The 13,963-nt window shown below is 46.5% G+C and overlaps 1 protein-coding gene across 8 annotated transcripts in view; it reads left to right on the top strand.

Annotated features, from left to right (window-relative positions):
• The first annotated feature begins 3,006 nt into the window (after window positions 1–3,006).
• The window catches only part of RBCK1 (RANBP2-type and C3HC4-type zinc finger containing 1), a 28,161-nt gene continuing 17,204 nt past the window's right edge, over window positions 3,007–13,963 (top strand). Inside the window, exons 1-3 of one of the 8 annotated variants that reach the window (XM_053573696.1) lie at window positions 3,007–3,140; window positions 3,609–3,697; window positions 4,797–4,938. In XM_053573696.1, coding sequence (XP_053429671.1) covers window positions 3,676–3,697; window positions 4,797–4,938 — 164 coding nt within the window. In that variant the 5' untranslated portion in view covers window positions 3,007–3,140; window positions 3,609–3,675. Of the gene's footprint in view, window positions 3,141–3,201; window positions 3,733–4,793; window positions 4,939–13,963 lie in introns of those variants that run through there. The other 7 variants (XM_053573692.1, XM_053573694.1, XM_053573693.1 and 4 more) reach the window with 7 other exon arrangements.

The raw sequence follows: 13,963 nt of genomic DNA, 5'->3' as shown, positions 1-13,963 counted from the left end.
GTTTGAGACTAGCTTCAGCAATAGTGAGACCCCATTTCTACAAAATATTTTTAAATTGGCCAGGCATTATGGTGGGCACCTATAGTCCCAGCTACTGGGAAGGCTGAGGCAAAAGGATCATTTGAGCCCAGGAGTTGGAGGTTGCAGTGAGCTAGGATGATGCCATTTAACTCTAGCCTGGGCAACAGAGATTCTGTTTCAGGGAAAAATAAAAAAAAGAAAGAAAGAAAAGAGAAAGAAGAAAAAAAGAATGAGGTCTGAATAAAGATCTTTTCTTTCTTTTTTTTGATACAGAGTCTCACTATGTCATCCTCAGTAGAGTGCCGTAGCATCACAGCTCACAGCAACCTCAAACTCTTGGGCTTAAGCGATTCTCTTGCCTCACCTTCCCAAGTAGCTGGGACTACAGATGACCACCACAATGCCTGGCTATTTTATCGTTGTAGTTGTCATTGTTGTTTGGCAAGCCTGGGCCAGGTTCAAACCCACCAGCCCTGGTATATGTGGCTGGCGCCCTAGCCACTGAGCTATAGGCACCAAGCCAAGATATTTCTTTCTTTTTTTTTTTTTTTAAGATACAGAGTCTCGGTGGCGCCTGTGGCTCAGTGAGTAGGGCGCCGGCCCCATATGCTGAGGGTGGCGGGTTCAGACCCAGCCCCGGCCAAATTGCAACAGAAAAATAGCCGGGCGTTGTGGCGGGCACCTGTAGTCCCAGCTGCTCGGGAGGCTGAGGCAAGAGAATCGCTTAAGCCCAAGAGTTAGAGGTTGCTGTGAGCCGTGTGATGCCATGGCACTCTACCTGAGGGCGGTACAGTGAGACTCTGTCTCTACAAAAAAAAAAAAAAAAAAAGATACAGAGTCTCGCTTTGTCACCCCTGGTAGAGTGCTGTGGCGTCACAGCTCACAGCAACCTCCAGCTCTTGGGCTTAGGCGATTCTCTTGCCTCAGCCTCCCTAATAGCTGGGACTACAGGCGCCCACCACAACACCCAGCTATTTTTTGTTGCAGTTTGGTCGGGGCCAGGTTTGAACCCGCCACCCTTGGTAAATGGGGCTGGCGCCCTACTCACTGAGCCACAGGTGCTGCCCGAGCCAAGATATTTTCAAGTAAACACTGAAAACCTTTGTCACCAAAAGACCATGCATGTGGGGAATTTTAAAATAGCAGTTCTCTAACTTTGGCTGCCCATTGGAAAAATCAGCAACTTTAAAAACTCCTGACATCTGGGTCGTACCTGCAGGCATTCTGAACCAATTAATACAAGTTGCAGCCTAGATATCAGGATTTTTAAAAGCTTCCCAGGTGATTCAAACACATAGACAAAATTAAGAAACTGATTTTAGGGATATGTTTCAGGCAGAAGGAAAAAGATACCAGATAAAAGCTGAGATTCATTCATTTATTCATTCAGCACACAGTCCTTCAGCACCTATTACATGTTAGGAACTGTTCTAGACATCAGGAAAACAATAGTGTGCAAAACTACTAGAAGAGAAAAACAGATCAATTACAAGACAAATAAAGGGTGGCGCCTGTGGCTCAGTGAGTAGGGCGCCAGCCCCATATACAGAGGGTGGCGGGTTCAAACCCAGCCCCAGCTGAACTACAACCAAAAAATAGTCCGGCGTTGTGGCAGGCGCCTGTAGTCCCAGCTGCTCGGGAGGCTGAGGCAGGAGAATCGCTGAAGCCCAAGAGCTAGAGGTTGCTGTGAGTCCTGTGACATCTACTGAAGGTGGTAAAGTGAGACTCTGTCTCTACAAAAACAAACAAACAAAAAAAAAACAAGACAAATAAATAGCATAAATATATTACAGTGTTAGATAGTAATATACATTGAGAGAAAAAAATGAAGCCAAGAAGGAGGATATGAGATGCTGGATACATGCTTGTGAAATTTCATATAGGGTAGTTAAGGAAGACTTTCAGGTGGAGACCAAAATAAAGAGAAGGAACCAGCTATGCAGATATTTGGGTTGTGGCAAGTGCAAAGGCCCTGAGGGGTAACTGCATCTAACTTATTCCAGGACCCAGGAGGGCCAGTGGGGCTTGAGTGGAGAAAGCCCAGGGGAGAGCAGTCAGGGATGAAGGCATAGGTTGGTTTGCAGGCCTTGGGAAGGACTTCTGCTTTTACTTTAAGTGAGGAGAGAGTATCTGAGTGTGGAACTGGCATGATTTACACCGTCTGGGTGGAAATGGGCAATAGGGAGCAAACGAAGACACAAGGAGCCCAATGCGGAGGCTGGTTCGGGACCTCGGAAATGATGGAGGCCTGGCGGATGTGGCAAGGAGGAACAGTGACAGATTCTGGATCTGTTCTGCAGGGGAGTCCACAGATCTGCTGATCTATAGGAGAAGGAGTAGAAATAGTAAAGAGGCTAGAGAATGAAAAGGGCTTCCAGGACCAGGTGCGGTGGCTCAGGCCTGTAATCCCAGCACTCTGGGAGGCAGAGGCGGGTAGATTGCTTGAACTCAGGAATTCCAGACCAGCCTGAGCAACAGTGAGACCCTGTCTGTACTAAACATAGAGAAAACTAGCCGGGCGTTATAGGGGGCGCGGGTGTTTCCAACTACGCGGGAGGCTCAAGCCCAAACTATGACGACATGACGACACTCTACCCTTGGGGAGAGAGACACTGTCTAAAAAAAAAGCCTTCCAGCCTTTAGCAGGCAAATAGGCAAATGCAAACTTCACACCAGTGGCTTAATGAAAATGCAGACCACCAAGAGGCAGCGCCCCTCCCGAGTAAGATGAGGGGCGGGGTGGAAGTGGGGGTGGGTGTTTCTGAGCCTGCCAGGCTTGGATTCGGCAGGACATAAACAAACGGAGCCAAGGACTGGGTCAGACCACTCTTGGGCTAGAGGCTTGGTAAGTGGAGGCCGGCCAGGCCGCGCTGGGCCCACAGAGCGCTCGTAACAGGTCCCACGATGCCCAGCTGGTCCCCGCCGCCCCGCCCACCCTGGCCCGCTCCCTCCGTACCTCCGCCCCGCCCCCTCCTGCAGCGCGGCTGCGCTGCCCGGCGGGTGAGCGAGCGCTGGGGTTGTGGGCTTGGCTGTCTCCCTGAGAGCTGGGGTGGGTGCTCTCGGGACTGGACGACTGAGCACCCGGGACTGCAGGTATCCCGTGCTCGGCGTCCGCTGGGGTGGGCTGGGCAGTGGGGGTCCCGGATGAGACGACGGTTTTCCAGCCCCCTTCGCCCCGCCCCACTTCCGGCGCGCCACTTTTACTTTCTCTTCCGCCAAAGCTGCTCCGCTCCCGCTTCCGAAAGACTGGGCTTTCCCGGGTGGGGGTGGAGCTGAAGGCCGGGACCCCGTGGCGTCCCGGCAAGTGGGGACCCCTCTGGACACGTGGAGCGCCCTGCTGTGCGGAATCAGGCCGTTCTTGGCCTTTCCTGCCTCCCCACTCGTCCGGTTTATCTTTCGCTCTTTGCGGATCTGCCTTTTCACCGTCTCACGGGGGGGCCGATTCCCAGTGCCTGGCCCAGTCCCTTGCCCCCGGGCGATGTAAGGCTGTCAGACTTTTCGCCGGGGACACTGAGGCACAGAGAGGGTTTGGGCAGCGCCGGAGACCACCACGTGGGGACTGAGTTGCTGTTGGTCGCCTTTCCCAGGTGACCCGCATACAGCATTTCCGCGGAGCCGCAGCCCCCCCCGGGGGGATGGGCGCAGCAAGGCCAGATGGACGAGAAGACCAAGAAAGGTGGGCACAGACTGGAGAAAGCTGCGGGACTTGAGGTGGGAAGTGGGCTGCGGCGGGAACTGACCTCATCTCTCCCAAAAGGGATGGGTGAACAAGGGGGCTTTAGCCTGCCTTCGCCCACCCCCACCCCCCACCCCCGCCTACCTGCCCCTTTTTGAAGCCAGTGGACTTCCAGAGGCATCTTGGGACCCCGAGGTCTCCTGGGGCCAGCCTTGTGCTGAGATGGCATTACAGGGTGAGGACTCCTAGGGAACACAGGTCATTGAACTTGGAGACTGCCCAGGTTGGTGGGGAGCCTGGCCTCAGTTGACCTGATGGCAGAGGTCCTTGCCTCTTGCCCTCTGCACCTAGTGTTGTAGAACAGTCACATCACTGCCTCTAGAAACCTCCCATGCACCTCTGTGTTCTTAGAACAAACTCCAGAGACCCTGGGCAGCCCACAACATCCTGCTGACCCCTGACCTCCTGGTTCTCCTCAGTCACCTCCTGCTCACTCTCCTGGAGTCCCACTGGGTTCCTTCTGTTCTAAGCCAGCCATTTCTTGCCCAAGGCCTTTGCCCTGATTCTTCTCTCCACCTGGAATACTCTTCCCTGCTGCATCTTGACCTGTCCAGCTTCCCCTCCTGCAGGAATCAGCTTCAGTGTTAACCTCTTCCCAAAGCTATTTCCTGTTTATTTCCTTGCCAGCAAGGATCACAATCTGGCTTTTTTCCCCTCTTGTTAAACTTAATTGTCTTTCTCCCTCCTAGGCAGGGAGGTCCATGAGGAAAGAAACCCTGTCTGTCTTAATCACTGTTGGATCCTAGTTCCTAGGACAGTAGATGGCACAAAGTAGGAGCTTGATAAATGCTTGTCAGATAAACGAATAGAAGTATGGGAGAGCTACCGTGTATGAAAGGAGTATGGAACCAAATGAACCTTAAGTGAGGAGTGGGGAGTGTTAGAGAACGCCTCCCAGAGAAAGGGACTTTTAAGTCTGGGTGCTGAAGGATATGTAGGAGTTCACCAAGAAGACTGCTCACTTCCTCATACCCCCTTACCCCAGGTCCTGAAAAATAAACCATATACTAACCTTTTCTCATGGTGTTGGCTTCAGCAGAGGAGATGGCCTTGAGACTTACTCGGGCAGTGGCAGGCGGGGATGAACGGGTGGCTATGCAGTGTGCCATCTGGCTGGCAGAGCAACGAGTGCCCCTGAGAGTGAAACTGAAGCCCGAGGTCTCCCCAACACAGGATATCAGGTAAGGAGTATATGGCTGGCCAGGGACTTAAGGTTTCCTGACTCCAGTGGGCAGGGAGACATTTTTGCCTTATCATTTTTTTTTCTTTTTTTTTTTTTTTTGTAGAGACAGAGTGTCACTTGATGCCCTTCGGGTAGAGTGCCATGGCATCACACAGCTCACAGCAACTTCCAACTCCTGGGCTTAAGCGATTCTCTTGCCTCAGCCTCCCGAGTAGCTGGGACGACAGGAGCCCGCCACCATGCCCAGCTATTTTTTGGTTGCAGTTCAGCCGGGGCCGGGTTTGAACCCGCCACCCTCGGTATGTGGGGCCGGCGCCTTACCGACTGAGCCACAGGTGCCGCCCCATCATTTTTTTTTCTTTTTCGTTTCTTTTTTTTTTTTTTTTGAGACAGTCTTACTCTGGCACCCTGTATAGAGTGCTGTGGCATCATCATAGCTCACAGCAACTTCAAATTCTTGGGCCCAGGCAATCCTCTTGCCTCAGCATCCCGAGTAGCTGGGATTACAGGTGCGACCACACCTGGATAGCTTTTCTTTTTCTTCTATTTTTAGTAAAGACAGGGTGGTCGTTACTAAAAGACCTTGGCCTGGTCTTGAACTCCTGAGCTCAAGAGATCCATCCACCTCTACTTCCCAGAGTGCTAGGATTTCAGGTGTGAGCCACCGCACCTGGCCTTGTTTTCTCATTTTTGAAATAGAATAATAGCAGTAGCTATTTCATAGGGTTGTTAGGAACTATACTGTATTAGGATGTTAGGCATAAAGAAATTTGATGGCAGCAGTCCAGATGTGGGGGTTCTGCTCCCCACAGTCCTCAGAGGTGCATGCTGTTTCTCTCATTATTCTTCCATTTGTGGCCTCCATGCTAACATTTACCTCATGGTCCAAAATGGCTGTTCCAGCTCAAGCCATCACACCAGGAGGAAAATGCACCCCTCCCTACTTTCCTCTAAAGAGTGTAGCTCAGAAGTTGCATACACCTCTTCCACTTAATTCTTAATAGACCAGAATGTATTCTCACAGCCACACTCAGCTTGAAGGGAAGCCATGTAGCCAGGTATCCAACTACAATTCGGGGTTTGCATTAGCGAGGGACACAAGGGAGAATGGACACTGTCAGTCTCTGCCTCCAAAGCATTTTTTTTTTCCCAGAAGACTGAAACTCAAAACTCTAAGCACAGTGCCTGGCACAAGTTAATCACTCAATAAATGGTATTCAAGTTTTTTTTTTTGTTTTTTTTTTTTAATTAAATCGTAGCTGCGTACATTAATGCTATTATGGGGCACCATGCCCTGGTTTTATATACAATTTGAAATATTTTCATTAAACTGGTGAACATAGCCTTCCTGGCATCAAGTTCTTTTTTACTGCTTATTTATTGCTACAGAGTAGGACAGTAGTTTTACAGTTTATGATTTTCAGTTCTCCTGATGAGTCTCATTTATTATTTTTTTAATAGTTTTATTGAGACAAAATTTGCATCTACACAATTTAATCATTTAAAATATTCGATTCGATGGCTCTGTAGCTCAGTCAGTAGGGTGCCAGCCACATAGAGGGAAGCCGGTGGGTTCGAAACTGGCCCAGGCCTGCTAAACAACAATGACAACTGCAACAAATAGTCAGGCATTGTGGCAGGCGCCTGTAGTCCCAGCTACTTGGAAGGCTGAGGCAAGAGAATTGCTTAAGCCCAAGAGTTTGAGGTTGCTATGAGCTGTGACGCCACTGCACTCTACCCAGGGCCACAGCTTGAGACTCTGTCTCTAAAAAATAAATAAATAAAATATTCAATTCATTGGCTTTTAGTATATTCAGAGTTGTGCAACCATTACCACATCAATTTTAGAACATGTTTCATCATTTTTGTAAAGAAATCCTGTATTCATTAGCACTCACTCACTCTCCATCTCTCTACCTTCTCTCTAACCTCCCAACCCTAGTCTACTTTCTGTCCCTAGTGATTGGCCTTTTCTGGGAATTTCATTGAGGACAGGTATTTCATCATCCAGCCCAAATTGTCATACTGTGAATTTCACATAAATTGTATGTTACAACATGTGGTCTCTTACGTCTGATGGCTTCTTTTTTTTTTTTTTTTTGTCTTGTACAAAATGTTTTTATTGGCGAGGGAGGGATGCTGCAGAGCAGCACCAAGGAGGAGAGAAAATGGGGGGAGGAAGAAAGAGAGAGAGGAAAGGGGTGGGGGCATAAGAGGAGAGAGAGAAGGAGGGAGAGCACGCGTGTAAGAGAAAGCTACATAGGTTCCGTCTGACGGCTTCTTTTACTTAGCATTATATTTTCTGGATTCATCCACATTGTAACGTGTAAAGAACTTAAATCAGGGTGGCTCCTGTGGTTCAGTCGGTAAGGCGCCGGCCCCATATACCGAGGGTGGTGAGTTCAAGCCCGGCCCCGGCTGAACTGCAACCAAAACATAGCCGGGCGTTGTGGTGGGCGCCTGTAGTCCCAGCTACTCGGGAGGCTGAGGCAAGAGAATCGCTTAAGCCCAGGAGTTGGAGGTTGCTGTGAGCTGTGTGAGGCCACGGCACTCTACCGAGGGCTATAAAGTGAGACTCTGTCTCTACAAAAAAAAAAAAAAAGAACTTAAATCCTACTTGACAAATATGTAATTTATTCAACAAATACTTATTTTGAGCATTTGCTATAAACAAGACAATATGCTAGTTATTGTGGGGATACAAAGATTCCCTCAAGGGTCTTAAACTAGAGTAGAAAATGCACGGATTGAGTCTATGACAAAGTAGAAATTTGTATGTGCCAAAGCTATTGTGCTGGTAAAAGATTATAGGAACTCTAAATAGGGCAGATTTCATCATATTATAAGTTTTAATTTACATTTCTGTTACCTTTTGAAGAATGAGTGGAGTTTATCTGTCTACATATCTGCAGAGATGAACATGTAATAGGCTTTCAACAAATGTTTAATGAAGGAGTGAATGATTGAATGAAACAAAAAATCCTGTCATTGTATTTCCAAAGTAATGCTATCATGGAACCATCTTTCATTTGTATATTTTTTATGAAATGAATTAGTATTTTTTCATTAAACATATAAAAAAGGAAAGAAAAAAAAGAACTTAAATCCTTTTTATTGCCATATATTCCTTTATATGTGGACATGCCACATTTTATTAGTCAGTTGATGGATATTTGAGTTGTTTCTACTGTTCAGCTATTATGAATGATGCTATTGTGAATATTTCTGGCCAAATTTTCGTGTGGACATGTATTTTCATTTCTCTTAGATATATAGTAGGAGTAGAATTGCTGAGTCATATAGAAACTCTATGGTTAATCTTTTTTTTTTTTTTTTTTGAGACAGAGTCTTACTTGGTTGCCCTCAATAGAGTGCTATGGTTTCACAGCTCACAGCAGCCTCAAATTCTTGGGCTCAAGCGATTCTCTTGCCTTAGCCTCCCACGTAGCTGTGACTACAGGTGTCTGCCACAACACCTGACTATTATTATTTTTGTTGTTGTTGTTATAGTTGTTTAGCAGGCCTGGGCCAGGTTCGAACCTGCCAGCCCTGGTGCATGTGCGTAGTGCCATAACCACTGAGCTATGGGCTCCAAGCCTATGGTTAATCTTGTGAAGAAATGCCAGATTGTTTTTATAAGTGACCGCACCATTTTATATTCCCACCAGCAGTGTGCGAGGCTTCTAGTTTCTTCTCATCCTCTCCAGCACTTATTATTTATTATTTGTCTTTTTGATTTAGCCATACTAGTGAATTTGAAGATATTGCTCTGTGGCTTTCTTTTTGTTTTATTTCTTTCTTTATTTATTTATTTTAGAGACAGAGTCTTGCTCAGGCTGGTCTTACTCATTGTGGTTTTCATTTGCAGTTTGATGGCATGTGCTTGTTGGCCAGTTGCATATTTTCTCAGGAGGATTGCCTGTGTGTCTTATGCTCATTTTAGAATTGGGTTTATTTGTCTTTTTACATTTTTGAGTTTAGGACTACGTCTTCATTTTAGATAAGAGTGCCTTATCAGGTATGTGATTTGCAAAAACTTTTCTCCCATCCTGTGGGTTGTCTTTTCAGTTCATAGATAATAAAAGTTTTTAATTTTGGTGCTACCCAGTTGATCTGTGTTTTATTTTGCTGCTTGTGATTTTGGTGTCATATCTAAGAAGTTGCCTCATGCAACGTCATGAAGATTTACCCCTATATTTTCTTCTAAGAATTTTACAGTTTTGGGGCTCTTAACATTTAGTTTAAGTCTCCATTTTGAGTTAATGTTTGTATGTGGTATGAAGTATGAAGTGAACTTTTTTTTTTTAATAGCTTACTCTGTCACCTAGCTGAAGTGCAGTGGCACAGTCATAACTCACTGTAGCTTCAAACTCCTGGGCTCAAGTGATCCTGTCACCTCAGCCTTCCAAGTAGCTGGGGCTATAGGCATGTGCCACCACACTTGGCTGATTTTTTTTTCTTTTTTTCCTTTTTAACTTTCCGTAGAGACAGGGTCTTGCTCAGTCCCCAGGCTGGTCTCAAACTACTGGCCTCAAGCAATCCACCTACCTTAGGATCCGAAAGTGCTGGGATCACAGGTGTGAGCTGCTGTGCCTGGCCTTCCATTTCATTCTTTTTTTTTTTTTTTTTTTGAGACAGCGTCTCACTATGTCACCCTTGGTAGAGTGCGGTGGCATCACAGCTCACAGCAATCTCAAACTCTTGGGCTTAAGTGATTCTCTTGCCTCAGCCTCCCAAGTAGTTGGGACTATAGGCACTCGCCACAATGCCCGGCTATTTTTTGTTGCAGTTGTCATTGCTGTTTAGCTGGCCCGGGTTGGGCTCAAACCTGTCAGCCTTGGTGTATTTGACTGGTGCCATAATGTGGATATCCAATTATGCCAGTAGTATTTGTTTAAAAAACTATTTTTTCAGGCTGGGTGTGGTGGCTCACATCTGTAATCCTAGCACTCCAGGAGGCCAAGGCGGGTGGATTGCCTGAGCTCATAGGTTGGAGACCAGCCTGAGCAAGAGTTAGACCCTGTCTCTAAAAATAGCTGGGCATTGTGGCAGGCGCCTATAGACCCAGCTACTTGGGAGGCTGAGGCAAGAGAATCACTTGAGCCCAAGAGTTTGAGGTTGCTGTGGAGCTGTGACACCATGGTACTCTACTGAGGTTGACAAAATGAAAAACAAAACAAAACTGTTTTTCCCCATTAATCATCTTAGCACCCTTGTTGAAAGTTAATTGATCATAAATATAAGCACTTATTTCTGGATTCTCATTTTCATTCTATTGATGTGTATGTCTGCCCTATGTCAGTGCCACACTGTTTTGACTAGTGTAGCCTTGTGGTATGTTTTAAAATTAGGAAGTGTGACTCATCCAACATTTTCCTTCACTTTCAAAATTGTTTTGGTCATTTGGGGTTATTTGAATTTCCATATAAATTTTAGGATCAGCTCATCTGTTTCTGTAAACAAATCAGCTGGAATTTTGGTAGGGGTTTTGTTGGATCTATAGAGTATTGGACACTTTTTTTTTTTTTCAGGTAAGAGTCTTGTCTGTTGCCTGGGCTAGAGCACTTTGGCATCATCATAGCTCACTGCAACCTCAGACTTCTAGGCTCAAGTGATCCTCCTGTTTTAGCCTTCCACATAGCTGGGACTACAGACTTCTACCACCACACCTGGCTAATTTTTGTCTTTTTTTGTAGAGCAAGGTCTCACTATGTTGTTCAGACTAGTCTCAAACTCCTGGCCTCAAGTAATCCTCCCATCTCAGCCTCCCAAGTATCAGGATTATAGACAGCCATTGCACCTGGCTACCACTTGATTTTAGACAAAATATTAATATATCTACTTCTTTATTAGGGCCCCTCAAGACAATACCTAAGTACTCTTTGCTGTGAAAAATGAGGAATTTAACATACTCATTTTCTATCTTCTATCTTTCCTTTTCCTGATTTATTTTGTAAAGTATCACAATAGAAGCTCCCCAGTTGACTTCCACATGATCCTCTGAGTTTCCTTTGTAAAATATACTGCTGCATGCAGCTCTGTGGATGATAGCAGCCAGCACCTTGCTACTAAAGTGTGGGCCATGGACTCACAACACAGATGGAACTCAGATCCCACGTCAGACCACCTGGGCTAGCACCTGCTGCTCAGACCTGCTGGCACCAGTTTCTCCAGTCACCTGAGTTTGCTGACTACCTGGTAATACAGGTAACATAGTTTAGCTAGCTATTAATCAATAAAATATGAGTGCTAACAGAGAACTATTTTTATGAAAACTAAGTTGATTACTTTAGAAAGACAAGAGAGGCTGAGTACAGTGGTTCATGCCTCTAATCCTAATACTAGGGAGGCCAAGGCGGGAGGATTGCTTGAGCTCAGGAGTGCAAGACCCCATATCTACTAAAAACAGAAAAAACTAGCTAGGCGTAGTGGCACGTGCCTGTAGTCCCAGCTACAGCCAGTGTAGTCCCAGCTACTAGGTTGGCTGAAGCAAGAGGATTGCCTGAGCCGAAGAGTTTGAGGTTGCTGTGAGCTGTGATGATGTCATGCACTCTAGGCAGGGCTAAAGAGGAAGACTGTCTAAAAAAAAGTTACCCCCTAAAAATTGTTTATACTTTAGGGTTAGAGAGTTATAAAAAAAACACATATGTTAAAAATCCAGCAGGGGGCTGGGTGGCGCCTGTGGCTCAAAGGAGTGGGGCGCCGGCCCCATATGCTGGAGGTGGCAGGTTCAAGCCCAGCCCTGGCCAAAAACTGCAAAAAAAAAATCCACCAGGGTCTGGGTGGCGCCTGTGGCTCAGTGGGTAGGGCACCAGCCACATATAATGAGGATGGTGGGTTTGAACCCAGCTCAGGCCTGCTAAACAACAATGACAGCTGCAACAACAACAACAAATAGCCAGGCATTGTGGCGGGCGCCTCTAGTCCCAGGAATTTGGGAGGCTGAGGCAAGAGAATTGCTTAAGCCCAAGAATTTGAGGTTGCTTTGAGCTGTGACGCCATGGCACTATACCTAGGGTGACAACTTGAGACTCTGTCTCAAAGAAAAAAAAAAAAAATGCAGGCTCGGCGCTTGTGGCTCAAGCAGCTAAGGCACCAGCCACATACACCTGAGCTGGCAGTTCGAAACCCCAGTTAGCACATACATACCTAAAGAAAAGCTGTTGGCCATACACGTAAAAATTGGCCAGTGATTGTGCATGTATAGCACATAAGTTAAAATTAAGTATTTAAGTTTAGTCTGCAACTGTTTTTGTGATTCTCAGCTGTTTATCAGCAATCCTGATGACATTGGATAAGAGGGCTCCAGCTATGTTCTTTTTGTTAATAATGTCAAATTATAGTTTTTAGATTTTGTTTTCTAACTATAATTAAGGCTTCTGTGCTTTGCCTCTAGGTTGATTTTAAAAATGTTAAACCATTATGTAGGATTTATAGCATTTTGACTATGGAAATATTACTTGCTATAGAATAAGTGCACTTGAAACCACGTGCACTTTTATGTTTCACAATCTCTATTACTATAAGAACATCCTGGGGTTAAGATCCAGTCCCTTTCTTTTTAGTTTTTTTCCATTCTTCTATATGACACTCAACTATTATGTAGTAGTTGCTTTGTGCTGCTGTAAAGAACTGCCTGTGGCTGGGTATAAAGAAAAGTGGTTGAGGGCGGTGCCTGTGGCTCAGTCGGTGGGGCGCCGGCCCCATATACCGAGGGTGGCGGGTTCAAACCCGGCCCCGGCCGAACTGCAACCAAAAAATAGCTGGGCGTTGTCGCGGGCGCCTGTGGTCCCGGCTGCTCGGGGGGCTGAGGCAAGAGAATCGCTTACGCCCAGGAGTTGGAGGTTGCTGTGACCTGTGTGAGGCCATGGCACTCCACTGAGGGCCATGAAGTGAGACTCTGTCTCTACAAAAAAAGAAAAAAAAAAAAAAGAAAAGTGGTTGACTTGGTTCACAAGTCTGCAGGCTGTGCAGCATCTGCTTCTAATAGGGGTTTCAGGGGACTTGCAATCAAGGCAGAAGGGAAATGGGGTGCAGGGGTGTCACATGACAAGAGAAGGAGCAGAGAGCGGGTAAGGGGTGCCAGGCTCCTTCAAACAGGCTCACTCATTGTAGTCCATGCTGATCCACCCCCATGACCCAGACACCTCCCACCAGCTCCTACTTTTATTTATTTATTTACATATTTTTGAGACAGTCTAACTCTGTTGCCCCAGGCTAGAGTGCAGTGATGTCAGCCTAGCATATAGCAACCTCAGACTTCTAGGCCCAAGCAGTCCTCCTGCCTCAGGCTCCTGAACAGCTGGGACTACAGGTGCCTGCCACAACTCAGCCAGGTTTTCTATTTTTAGTAGAGATGGAGTCTTGCTCTTGCTCAGGCCGGACTCAAACTCTGGCTCAAAGGATCCTCTCACCTCAGCCTCCTAGTGGTAGGCCACCATGCCTGACCCAGGGCTCACTTTCAACACTGGGGATCAAATTTAAAGTTGAGATTTGGAGGGGCCAAACATCCAAATCACATCATCCTGTTTCTTGTTTTTCAAAAACTTTTCAGGTGAAAAAGTAGATGGTGGCCAGGCACAGTGGCTCGCACCTGTAATTCTACCTCTTTGGGGAGGCCAACGCAGGAAGATTGCTTGAGGCCAGGAGTTCAAGACCAGCCTCAGCAACACAGTGAGACCCTGTCTCCAAAAAAACAAAAAATAAGGACTTTAAAAAAACCCTGAATTCCATTATCACAGCTAAAAAGGGGAAAAATAATTTCTTTTTTTTTTTTTTTTTTTGAGAGAGAGCCTCAAGCTGTCACCCTGGGTAGAGTGCTGTGGCATCACAGCGATTCTCCTGCCTCAGCCTCCCAAGTAGCTGGGACTACAGGCACCTGCCACAACACCCAGTTACTTTTTGGTTGCAGCCGTCACTGTTGGTTGGCGGGCCTGGGCTGGATTTGAACCCGCCAGCTCAGGTGTATGTGGCTGGCACCTTAGCTGCTTGAGCCACAGGCTCTGAGCTGGAAAAATAATTTC

Source organism: Nycticebus coucang, chromosome 21 (genome assembly GCF_027406575.1).
Source record: "Nycticebus coucang isolate mNycCou1 chromosome 21, mNycCou1.pri, whole genome shotgun sequence".
NCBI lineage: Eukaryota > Metazoa > Chordata > Mammalia > Primates > Lorisidae > Nycticebus > Nycticebus coucang.
This window is presented reverse-complemented; position numbering and strand designations above follow the sequence as displayed.